The 13,518-nt window shown below is 44.4% G+C and overlaps 1 protein-coding gene across 2 annotated transcripts in view; it reads left to right on the plus strand.

Moving 5' to 3' along the window:
- POLA1 (DNA polymerase alpha 1, catalytic subunit) overlaps window positions 1-13,518 on the plus strand; it is a 2,474,741-nt gene that overhangs the window by 313,790 nt on the left and 2,147,433 nt on the right. For both annotated transcript variants that reach the window (XM_069637299.1, XM_069637300.1), the window contains exon 15: window positions 3,924-4,078. In XM_069637299.1, coding sequence (XP_069493400.1) covers window positions 3,924-4,078 — 155 coding nt within the window. The remainder of the gene's footprint in view (window positions 1-3,923; window positions 4,079-13,518) is intronic.

The following is a 13,518-nucleotide window of genomic DNA, read 5'->3' on the forward strand; positions in this document are numbered from 1 at the left end:
AAAAGGTCAAGTGGAAGGAGGACTGTGAAAAAGCCTTCCAGGGGCTGAAGGATGCTGTTGGGGAGAATTCTCAAAAATGTACTAATTCCCTCCAGCTTAGAGAACCCCCAGCAACTTTGCTGGATTTTGAGGACTTGATTTTCTTAACCTGGAGAGTGTGCGCCTTTTTCCGACTCATGTATTTTTGTGATTTTCTACACTGTTTCTTTTTGGTTATGGAGTCTAACCAATTCCATAGGCATAATCTGTTTCAATGGTGTCACACAGCACCTTTACTGCGGTGACACAGGGAAGTCTTTCAGATTTCCGAAGGTTTAAATACCTTCTCTGGGTTCAACTGTTTCCCAGAACAGTGGAGTGAAATTGACTTTCACTTAGTCCTGTAAAATTCTAGACTGAGCACACCCTATCTTACAATAGAGTGCTGGAGGGTTAATTAGTATCCCCTGTGTCTAATTGCTCATGTAGCATTCATATGTTGCCCTTTCATCTCTGAATGGTATATGGCAGTGGTTTTGCAATGAACTACCATGATTTACCCCGACCGCGAACTGTTTGCAGTTTGCTAACGTTAAATCGCGTTCGCCATGTTTTTCAAAATGGCGCTGAGCCTCCTTTGTTAATATGGTCCCCGGTCTTCTTTTTTCGCCATTGGCTCCAGAGTGTCTGGGGTAGGCGGGAAGTGAGGGAGGTGCCCGAAACTCCCTGTGCTTCGTCTTCTAGGAGACCCAAATGCACTCTGTAACGATTGGCTGGCTGACTGACCGGCAAGGACAGCCACCCTGCTGGGTGTGTGGCAGCAAAGGCTGGAATGAATGGGAGAGAACTGAATAAAAGGCACGTCTTTTGGCTTGGAAGGCAGAGTCGACCACTGAACGAAGTAACCGAAGAAGAGCTTGAAGAGGACGGCTGCTGCAACTCCTGGACCGTTGGTTTGCCTGGTGAAGCCCTGCTGCAGGTCTGAATCGCCAAGTTCACATCGACAGAGAAGCCCTGCAAGGACGACTTCTCCCTGAGTTGGTGGGGCCAATCAACTCCCAAGTAAGCCACCTGGACACCCATCTCAGACATGGTTGAATTTCCTCATAGTTGCTGCAGGAAACCGTAGAGCCAGAGAGAGGGACACCAGATTGTGTGCGTTGCTTGTGAGCTGGCCTAAAGCTTTTGGAAGATCCTCCGGACTCCGCGAAGCAGCACTGACCAAGTCCGACTCCCCTCAGTTGAGTGCGGGACCTTAGATGTGAGGAAAGTCCACCTTGACAGCCAGGAACCACGCTTATTACTATTTGCTGTACCCCAAGGAGCTGAAACGCGAAACAGCCACTGAAAGTAAAGTTTGCTGGTTACCAGCTTTGACGGTGCCAATACAGTGCAGGAGTCCCCTGACATATTCCCTCTTGTCCCCACGACTGAGGCCCAGGAACAGTGAGATCTGCAGAGCTGTACAGGAACAGAAGTCTTCAGCTGCATCCTTTTCTTCTTTACTAAGGTACTGTAAAACTAGCCGAAGAGAACTTGCCGCTTACCGTGGATGTGCTTGAAACTTCTGCAACTCACAAGTCTAATCAGCTCGTGGCCCTATATTTGGTCTTATTTTTTATCAAAGACTCCTAAGGACTTGTGCAAAGACTTTTCCATTTACTTACCCGAAGTGGTGCATCCTATACAATGTCTTTTCCCTATTGACTTTGGCTTAGCCTATTGAATTGACTGACTCTTCTCTTGCTATCTGAAAGTATTTGCCCTGCTTAAGAATATTGGTATTTCTTGTTCTAATAACCTTTGCCGTTTACAAACTATTGAGAGTATTCTGTATGCCAACAGTAAGGTATTAACGTCCTGAGCACCCTTGTTACTGAAGTCCCCTGTGGGTGTAGGTTGTGTCTGTGGGCCATCCCAAAAGTGCCTTGTCTGAACCAGAAACTCAGTGTAGAGTATTGAAGTATATGTGTGTTAATATTCTATTGCTCCCTTCTGAAGAAGGCTTTATAACTAAATGATAAATTATTAATTGTTTATGCAAAAAACCTTGAGTGTAAGAGTTTATTTGAATACCTGTAACTGAATCTTTGTGTAACTCCACTACAGCGCACATTTCCCCTCTTGAGATATGCCTGCCTGCTTAACACGCTACCAAAACTGTGTAGTACAAGCTTATACCAAAGGTTGGGTTTCCTATACCTGTAGTCATAGTTGTTTGTAGTGTTCCTAGAGGATGTACTGCATTCAAACTTTGCCTAACAGATGCCCTCTGTAAAACTCCAGTGCTGCAAGCTCCAGATTATACTCAGGCTTTCTTAGTGTAAACTGATGCTTCCTACACAGGGATAGGAGCAGTCTTGAGTCAATTGGAAAGCAAAGGCAGGGTGCTCCCCATCTGCTTTATTAGTAGAAACCTAAAAGATAGGGAATTCAGGTGGGTTTTAATTGAACATGAAGGTTTTTCTATTGACGAAGTTCGGGCCATACCTCTATGGAACTACTTTCAGGATTAAAACTGACCACCAACCCTTAAGGTGGCTGGTGCAGATGAAAGGAGAAAACCCAAAATTGCTTAGGTGGTACATAAGCCTACACAGCTTTGATTTTACTATTGAGCACAGCTCAGGTACCAAACATAAGAATGCTGATGGTCTATCCAGAAAGTATCACCGACTGGATCAAGTGATTAATCCAGGAGTCCCCTTGTCTCCCTTGTCTCCGGTGGGAAGGGGTGGGTGGGCCAGGAGGGCGAGTGTTCATTAGATTTTTTTTTTTTTGCTTCATCCCCTCTAGTGAGACCCCCAGCACTTTTTGCATATCTTGACTGCATATTACAATCTAAATAAGCTTATAGTTGTTTATACAGGTATTGAGTTGTTTATTATAATCGTTTATATGATATGTTATTGTACTTACGTCCCCAAGATTTATCTTGGCCTACTTGTATTTCAATAAAACATTTAATTTATTTACAATACCTAGTGTTTCAGTGTTTCAGTGTTTGTTTGGACCATATATATGCTACAATTTCATTGTACAAAGCTACATCCCTCTTCCACCCCACCCCCCTCAGATAGGCCTTGCTGCTCTACTATTCTCAGGTGGTACAGCCTTCTACTAAGAGTGGAGTTTTGTACTGCCTCAGATATGGTTTTATGAAGCCCTTACTTGGACTTTAGAAAAACTACCCTAACAATTTTCCTCAACTACTTGCAGCATTTTTGAGCTCCTCATCTGTTACTTGTTTCACAATTTAATACTCATGGGATTCCCCTGAAGATATTTCCCCTGGCTACAGCAACACTGTCTACATTAGAATAGTGTGGTTGTCTGCAAACATTGTTATTGTTATTTTGTATTTATATAGCGCCTTATGTACCAGGAGCTGAGATCCTTTAAGAGCATCACCATTGTTCACTTCTGGTCTAGATATCCTCTGGTGGTCTCCCTGTCCCAAGCTATGGGACTGACTCCCTTGCCGCTTCCCTATAAACTTGGTAACACTTCGAAGGGTTTTTCTTATAACAGGTGCTGCCTATTGACTTTGTCCCATTCCTCTATGGTCTAACTTCCTAACAAATATAACCTTTCTTACAGTATTTAAGTGCTGCCTGTTATGTTTTGCATTAATGTTTAGATTATGTACTTTTTGGAACTTGCTATTCAGTTTTTGATAGTCTTTACATTTTTGCCTATCTTCATTTAATAATTTCCTTTATTCACATCTTTATATAAAGAGTATATCTCCAATATTTTGTGTGGCTGTTCCTTTCTGGTGTGTAAGCTGTACTTTGGTATCACTCCTCTCCCCACGTAAGGATGAAGACTTTAGTGTTCTGTACACCTATCGCTATGAGCCAGGTTTGACTTGTGTAAAACCCTGCCTTGCTAGAGGACTTTTGGAAAAACTTTCACCCACCTTGTTTCCCCCCCCCATCCAGAACTCTCCTTTCAGCCGGTTAGTTGGTGTAAGGTGGAAGCTGTAGCACTGAAGCCTGATCTCGTCAGTGTGGTGAAGGACCTTCCCCCTCCTCCTCTGGTGGTCATGGCACTCAGCATGAAGACTGTGCAGAATGCAAAAACGCACCAAAATGAGGTTAGTAGTGCAACTCTCGGGAATAAAGTACATGGGTGGTGAAGATTTGGAGAATGAGTTCTATGTTTCAGTCCTTAATTATTCCTGGTATTAGTATTTGTAGGATGTGTATCTTGTTTCTGACACATGCTAGGTTGTATTTTCTGTTTCTGTCCTGGTAGTGTTATGGTGTTTTGAATGACGACCTTAAAATGAGAGTTACACTTTGTTGAATTTGGGAATGAAATGGCTTGTTATTGGTTTGTTTAGGATGGAATCTATGCTTGCTTAAACTGGGATGATTTCGCAGGATGACCACAAAGAAACGTTTGTTCTCAAGCATGGGTCTAGCATGGATTGACATGCTCATGTATATTCCCTGTCAGGCTGGGAATCCTCAGTAAAAGAAAGTTTTTCTTTCACTTCAAAACTGTATTTCTCGTCTAAACCAATCACTGTCCTCTGGGTCATGCTGCCTCCATCCAATGGCAGTCCTATCCATAAGCTCCACCCATGGTGGCAATGTTCAGATTACTCTGCATGCTTCAGTGTTGGGTGTCCTCAAGTTGCTCTCTGAGCTATTTTCATGTTTTTGTGGATTTATTTCCCAAAAGGTTAAAATTTGGACCGACTTTTTTTTTTCTTGCTTTATCGTATTCGATGAAGGGCAGAAGTTGGCAGCGGGGCTGCGCAACCGTTGAAGCTGGTCTACCGTCAGTTCGCCGAAGTTTCGAGAAGGCCCAGCCTGGGGACTAGTGCACGCCTTTTTCAGCATGGCTGATGAGAAGAAAAAAGGCTGAAGCCTCTTCAAGCTCTGCACGAAGTGTGGTTTAAGAAATGTCTGTGGAGGATCGGCACCATAAGTGCTTATACTCCCTGCGTCCAGACCACGATGAGGAGGAATGTAAGGTGTGCCTTGGTTTCTCCAAGAAAACCTAAAAAGACTGCTACAGCAGACTAAGTGGCTCAAGGCGTGAAAAGCCACTAACGCAGCCTCAGGGCATGGTCAAACCTCAGCCAGGACCGGTCGGTTCGAGGAGCGCTCTGCCTCTGGGAGGAGGTTGGGATCCTTTGAGGACACCCTGCCTGTGAGGGTCCAATTGAAGGCCAAGATCTGCTCTGCTAGCTCCGCTGGGTTCGCCGCTGATGCGGGTCTCGATTTGGACAAAAGTAGTTTGCTGTCCCAGTTATCCTCCATGGTGAGCCTGCCAATTAAAAAAGCATCTTCGAATGGCTTGTGTCCTCCAACGCATTCCACATCTTTGACATGTAATGTCCACAGCTGTGCACTTTGGAACCCTTTTCGGCAGAGGGCATCCTGCATCGATGGCATCGGGTCCATGTCCCTTGAGGGTCTCCGTCAACGACGTCGTCACAGGATGTTATAAATAGGACGCACGACGCCCGTAGACTCAGTTTAAGTTTTTTCCCCCAGAACGTGCGACACCATTCAGATGCCTGCTGGACTGCATTTAGCCTTGCGGAAACGGAAGCTGCAATCACATAGGAAATTCTCCTGAGGGGCAGGCTGTGAGGACGATGTGGAATGCGTTGGAGGAACATCCAGTCGAAATAACATTACCAGTTGGTAAGTAACTTGGTCTTCGAATGGATTGTGTCCTCCAACGCATTCCACATCTTTGACAGACTCCCAAAGCAGTACCAGTAAATGGCGGAGGGAAAAGAATTTACAACACCCAATTAGATAGCGGAATAAAGAACCGCCTTCCCCAAAGGACATATCCTGACCATGGATTATATCCAAGTAATAATGTTTTACAAATGTATGGATTGAAGCCCAAGTAGCGGTATCACAAATATTCCTAATAGGAACACCCCGCTGGAGGGCGGTGGAAGTAGCTACGCCCCTAGTGGAATGAACTCTCAACCCTTCAGGAGGATCTTTACCCGCCAACCAGTAACACTCGTAATGGTAAGGATAATCCACCTGGACATGGTCTGTTTGGTAACAGCCTGGCCCAATCAGTGTCCAGCATATCCTACAAAGAGTTGATTGTCCACTCCGACCCTGGACATCCTAGAAATGTAAAAGCTAAGAGCTCTCCTAGGATCTAACCGATTGAGACGCTCCTCTTCCTTACCAGGATGAGGAGGAGGGTAGAAAGATGGAAGAACCACTTTTTGACTCAAATGATATTCAGAGACTACATTAGGCAGAAAGGAAGGATGTACTCCCAGTACAACCCTGTCGTTGTGAAACACTGTAAAGGGTGGCTTAGCTCAAAGTGCCTGCAATTCACTCACTCTGCGAGCGGAAGTAACCGCAAACAAGAACACAGTCTTGAAGGACAGTAATTTCAAAGGACAAGAGTGCAAAGGTTCAAACGGAGCACCCATGAGAAATCTCAAAACCAAATTCAAATCCCAAACCGGCACCTGGAAAGTGGACGGCGGGAATACATTAGTCAGTCCTTTAACAAACTGAGAAATCAAAGGAATCAAAGTAAGAACATTCTTCAGACGAGCGCTTAAAGATAGACAGCGCCGCCAGGTAACCTTTAATGGTACCCACTTGAAAGTCCCTGTAGGAGTCTTTGCAGTCGGCGGTTGACGAAGGCGACCACAAGCTCTTCATCTAAGTCAACAACGTCCCCCGCTGCTCTGAATGAGAGCGGTCCAGAAAAGAAGTGGCGGCCACTCCACGGGTGTCCTTGCCCCAAGGCAAGATACGGCTGCCAAAGCTGTGGCAAAGGAACCGTGGCCAGTGAATGACTAGGCGGCCACTCCATCCAGACAACCTTCTGAAAGGGAAACAAGCACACCTGTGGTTCACCTCAGGTACGTGGACCGATAAGCTACTGAGGATAGACCGCAGCAGATTTACTCAAATACTAGTGACAACAATTATCTGCACAATGGGTGTTGCTCAGACATGAAGGGGAAGGACCTGAAGGAGGACCTCCGTCCACTGTGCGGAAGAGGAGACCCATAAGCCCGGATCCCACTCTGCTGGCTTCGTTTACCCCTAGACTTTAGTCACAAAAGAATAAAGAAAAAGACCTTCAGTGGAATAATTGTAATTGCTGACATAACATAATTAAAGGCAACTATGTTAATCATCCAAACAAAGGACATTGCATCCCATTGATGCACTCATCAACTTATGACACCAAAAATGTAATTTATGGTATAAAATGCCCATGTGGGCTATACTAGATTGGCTTGACAGGTAAGAAAGCAAAACCCTGCTGGGGTGAACATAAGTCGCTCGTCTGTCGTCGGGCAAATCACCTGTTGCCCAACACTTCAACGAACAGACACACGATAGCACAGATCCAATTCCTAATACTAGAACATGTCACCTTACCCATAAAACGGGGTAACTTAATGAAACTCTTACAACAAAGGTAGATATATTGGATCGAGAAGCGTGATACTATGTATCCACGACGGATGAATCTGGAATGGGATTTAAATTGCTACTTGTAGGAATTGGTTACCCAATAACAGAACGACAAATTGTGGACATGAACAAAATATATATTGGAACATATGTTATCTATTTTGGATGCTATACACTTTGAGAAACTCTGAGATAATCTATGCCTGTGCATATAGTGAATGGTACTTACTATGAATCCACCTATTATGGTGAATGAGAAATTGTCATCTATGTTTAAACAGAAAATGATTGACATATCATATGCCAATTTGACTATTCAGCCGATGTAAATCAGGGAAATGCATGTTACAAGTAGCAAACACTCACTTATAACTAACTTACTTCTGTTATGTATAGAAAAATCAAGTTACATAGTAGATTATTGCTATAACATGTAAATGTATAAGGTTTATTGAATCTAACTCTAATCAAAATAGAAAATGCTGGAGCTTTCTTTCTATTGAATAATATACAGAAGGAACCATCTATATTAGATTAGCTTCTCTTCCGGTAAACTGTACCATCTGTATCAGATTGGTTTCTCTACTTAACTTGCAGTAAAACTGAACTTTCAACGGTAACTAAATACATCTTGGTTATATGGAGTACACACAAAGTCACCCGTACACACTCAAGATGGCCGCTATATACAGCCGTGCTAGTGCACAGACTTTATTAGGGAAAGAGCAGGCGGCAGGGTTGCCTAGCAACCTGCTGATGCGAGGAACATGTATTTAACTACACGATTTCCTGGACACTAACACAAACGCAAGTAATTCCTTAAGGTAAGGCAACAAACTGATTTGTATGAAATGTTCGAAATGTAGGAACAAGACGCATGCACCGCGAGTAGCGCTGTCCCTAAACATCAGTTTATGATGATTGAACAGGGAATGCCGATTAATCTATGTGTGTAGTGCAGCAGCTGTAACGGCTACAATGAAAGCTCCGGCTGCATTTCAAAGTTAACTAGCGAGACGAGGAAACCTATATCCATTATAACCCGGCGAACGGAGGTAAGATGTGCGGCTAATACAGCCTAGATACCATTTTTCAATGGATTTGTTAATACTTATTACCAATAGTGTGAGTTTCTGAAATTACACTTGGAGGAATTGATATCTAAATGCAAGCGGATCTACTGCTAATTTCATCTAAGATCACGCAACCAAATCCATCTTCCTTTGGAAATCGATACAGCAACTAAAGAACCATAAAATATCCCAGAGAGGGATATGAATAGGCAGAATTCTACCGCTTGTCACATGAGAAGGTAGTCAATGAGAATCATTATCTAATACAGAGTATCCTTTCACATCCATTGACGAGAACTAGACATGAAATGGTATAGCCCACATGTTATTCGGTGAACGCAATACATCTTACAAAGAACATTGAGCAATATACTAGGTGAGTCTATAATGACCTGGTATATAACGTATGACTCAGTTGAACACATATGGTCCCCGAGTGGGACACAGCACTCTTTTGGCGACTTGTCCCACAGGAGACCATTACCATGTAACTATCCAAAATATATTGTCGTTTTTTTGTCTACAGAATTGATTGGCACATGAATAATAGACAGTGAAGGACCACAGTAGCTGGCCCATTTGTTGTTCTAAGGTTAGTGCACCAGTGCTTAATAATCTTTTAATACATTTCGTTAAACAATAAGACATGAAACTCGAAGTCAATAAACTTAAAGAGCACTACTCTTATTTATATTCACAGAGATGAAATAACTCTAGATATCTTTACCTGAAGAAGGGCCAGTGGCGCCCGAAACGTGTAGTAACAGATAGGAGACACCCATCTGTATAATCAACTCCTATCAAGATATCTGGACTACTCACAATCAAACTATTTGTATTGTTTTAAATATGTATATGGAATATGAAAAATCCTTCTCTTTTTACCAAAACATTTCTGCCAATGGAACCATGTTAAACCATTGAAGAATCATTTGAAGTTGTATACATAGAAATGAGAATGAATTGCTTGGTATGAAAAATGTGTTATTTTGGAATGCAATTTGAATTTTCTCACAATTAAGTTTTTTTTTTTTAACATTCTTTTTTGATATAACTACCTTGTACGATGAATACTTGAGGTTTTATACAATTACATTGTTTTCAAGTGTGCCCTTGTTTGCCCTCTGGTTTATCCTGTGGGACCAAGTCTTCTCTCATGCATCTAATCTGGTAGCACAGATCTAACAAGGAGCACCTGAAAGTCATTATAACAAAAAGTTTAACTTAGTTTTCCTTATCGTTACTGGATTTAAATTAAGTGCACCTCTACCCTATAGCATTACTTAATTTACCCCTAGAACTAGGGACTTGTCTCTGGACATTCTATCAACCCTACACACACTGGTTTATCGAAATCCAGCAAAGGATGCCTCCGTCAGGTGCTGCAACTCCAGAACCTCTGAAGGTAAACTCTGCCCGTGGAAGAGAAAGTCCAAGGGGGGCGCTGGTCCTCGCCGTCACCCGACCCCTTCGCCACCTCGTAGAGAAAAGACTTCTACCGGAGCCCTGGATCCACACACTGACATGGGCACGGACACAGCTACAACGGCTACTGGTCCTGACGAGGATTACTATTTGTCGAAGCTGACTGGGAAACTCACACGCAGACAAGCCCTATAGGGCCTCCCCTGCGGACGAAGTTGGATCTTTCCATTCGGTCATGTCGAGGGCCTTGGAACTATTTCATTTGGTTCCTGAGGAGACTAAGGAGGGGTTCCTGTACCAACTACGCGAGTTGAGGAGAAAGACCATGTCCATTCCCTTCCTGGACAACATCTGGGAGGATGTGAAATCAAAGTATACCTCCAACCTAGCGGGACAAGTGCAGGGTGTCTGCTTCGGCTCCCAGGTGCCTCAAGGCTCAGCCCTCACCGGATACAGTGGTATCGGCCGCAGCTAGTAAACACTCTGCAAACCAATTATCGGGAGTCATGGTGCCTCCGGACCAGGAGGGGAAGAAGCTGGATGCGATGGGCAAGAGGATCATTTACACAGCAGTCTCTACCATCAAGGCCACAAACGCCCTAGCCATTTTGTTCTGTTATGACCAGGAATTCTGTTACAAGCTGGGCCCTATCTTGGACTTCCCGCCTTAAGATAAGTTTGAGGCACTGGAACTCTTTCAGGAAGGAGATATGGCCTCAGATCATGACATCACGGTGGCGGTAGACATCGCAGACACGGGTTTCTGCCAGTTGGGGAACTGGGTGTCTCTACACCGTCAAGGTTGATTGAAGGCTACAAACCTTCGCCAGGACATTATAAGGTGCTGGATATGCTGGTCAACTGAAAGAACCTCTTCGGAAAGGCGATCGCATCTTTGCAGGCGGTAAAGACTGACACGGATATGGCACAGTCTCTCAGAACTTTGCAACAGCAACGATCCTCGTTATTTTTCTCCTCCAGAGGAAACATTGGCACACCTTGGAGTTCCAACGCAGGTGTCCTCATATCCCTCCGTTTCAGCGGCAAGAACTACACAGGCTCCAGCTTCTGCAAAAGGGGCGATTCATGTTGCTGAAGGGGGAAAATAGAGCCCGTCCCCCAGCAGCTCAGGGGCATCTGAGTATACTCAAGATAATTTCTAGTTCGCAAAAAGACAGGGTGTTGGAGGCCAATTCTGGATATGCGTCATCTAAACAAGTACTTAAAGTCTCAACTTCCAGATGTTCACGTTGCAGCATGTGTTCAGCCAGATGGAACAAGATCTTGTGATTTTGGACCTGGAGGATGCCTGCTTCCACATCCCTATTCATAGAAAGCACTGCAAGTTACTACGATTCGTTGTGCAGGGTCAGCACTACCAGTTCAAGGCTTTTCCTTTCGTCCTCCAGTCGGCCCCAAGGGTGTTCACGAATGTGCCTGGCCGCCGTTGGCGGCACATCATCTGCAAGCCATCCACATATGCTGTTCGCCAGCAACTTGTATAAGGAGCTCCGTTTCAGGTTCCTCCTTACCAGGAGACAGTCACCATGGATGCCTCTCTGGAGGGATGGGGAGCCTACACCGTACAGTTGCACGCCAGAGGCCTCTGGTGTTAGGCAAGACTGTATGCAGTAACCCTGGGGAGACTACACAATTTGTGTCCTATTGGTATTAGGTAACCCACCTATTGGTATCAGTCTGTACTACACAAGTTGGTAGTGTGACTGAGCAGCCAGACCTATCTCAAGACTGGTAAATGTGAGCTGTAGAGTTGTAGCATAGAAATCCACACATGCATGTATCCATATAACACGTTCACTCACGGTTTTCTAGTAAAATATTTAACGGTCAGTTTTAAATAAGCTTTCTTTAAAAAAGGCAATGTGCAACAATAAAAATACACTTCATACCACGTTCTCAGAATCTAGATAAGGAAGTAGATACTCGTTAGATGCTTTATACACACTTCCTACACCTTGATGTGACTTCAATTACTAGGACAGTATTGGCATTTATATATCACTTTTGCAATTTGTAAAATTCTGAGGTTGTGGAAAGGTTAAAGGAAGGGAAACGGTTAACAGGTTCTCAAAACATTTGAGCACTTTTAAATCTTACAATGAAGTCTAGATAAAATCGTTCACAGCAATAACAGTTTCAAATAAGTTGCCACCTATGAGGGACAGTTAGAATCAAAGTCAATGGGTCAGAAGAGTCTGTAGGGAGCCAGGACAGCCAAAGTCAATTTGAACAAGGTCTATGGAGCTGAGGCACTTCTTAGATAGCACAAAAGTCTTGCACAAAGTTAGTTTGTAAAAAAGGGCCACAAGCTATTAGGCTTGTGAAAGGAAGAGCTGAGATCAACTGCAAAAAGCAGCTACTGCAAGACTCAAGTGGGATTGCAAGCTACAGACATAAGAGGTAAGTACCCCTTAGTCAACACAGTACCTTAGCTTTGAAGAGTTCCAGCTGGCTTCTGTTCTGGTTGCAGATCCTGGGTTCCTGGGCCTCAGTCATGGGGACAAGAGGGGGAGGATGCCTGGAGGACTCGTTCACTGCAGTTTTAAGGTCGGCAGCAGCTAAAGGCTCTTTTCAGTTCAGCAGCACTTCACGGTTTCAGCTACCGGCAAATAGCACCACTGCAGATCTTGGACACTTGATGGGCTTCCTGCACCCCTTGAGTCCAGCACTCTGGTGAGGTGACTTGACCTTGGGTCGTCCTGCTTCGGGAGGGTCCCCAGGATCTTCCTGGAGCTTCAGTCCGGCTTAAAGACTATGCACTCGACTACGGATTTCTCGATCCCTGGTACTCGGTTCCAGCAGCAGCAAAAAAGTACAGCCAGTTGGGGGAAGGTCAAAGTTCGTTTTGGGATTATTTGGTCCCACTAATAAAAGGGAAGAAGTTGTCCGGTAGTCGCTAGTCGATCCGGAAAAGCAGTTTCAGCACAGCAGCATGGCTTCACCGGGCAGTTCAATGGTCCAGGAGGATTCAGCAAGCTTCTCTTCGCGATTCCTTCGGATGTTTCTTCCAGTGGTCAACTGTCTTCTGTTCAAGAAGCCTCGCCTTTTGTGCAGGTTTCTCCCATTCATGCACAGCCTAGCGGTCACTCACACAGCAGGGTGGTTGTCCTGTATGGACAGCCAGCCAGTCAATCGCGACTGGGTGCATTCAGGTTACCAAGGAGACGAAGGACAGAGTTTCGGGCACCTCTCTCGCTTCCTGCCCTTCTGGACACACTGGAGCCAGAGGTGGGTTTCAGTACTGAAGCCCAGCAAAGGCAAAACTAACAAACTGGTTAAACCTGGTTTGGCACGCAGAGTAAAACCAAAAGACCTTCCAAGAAATGGCAAAAAAAGACTGGGGCCATTTTGACACAATGATCACCCCTAGGTGCTAAACTGCATCTGAGGATTCAGCCTGCGGTAGGAAAGCACAGTGGTAGGAAAATTAAAAAACAGCCACCATCCATTTAAAGGCGTGAGGGTAACATAAAAATGGTTACATGAGTAAGTATGAAAAGGGGCTACTAAGTAACCCCCCAGCACTCCCCATAAGATGGGGTGTGCTGGACCTACATAGGAAAAAAGGTAAGTCAATT

Source organism: Ambystoma mexicanum, chromosome 7p, assembly GCF_040938575.1.
Source record: "Ambystoma mexicanum isolate Mex_15411 chromosome 7p, UKY_AmexF1_1, whole genome shotgun sequence".
NCBI classification, from domain to species: domain Eukaryota; kingdom Metazoa; phylum Chordata; class Amphibia; order Caudata; family Ambystomatidae; genus Ambystoma; species Ambystoma mexicanum.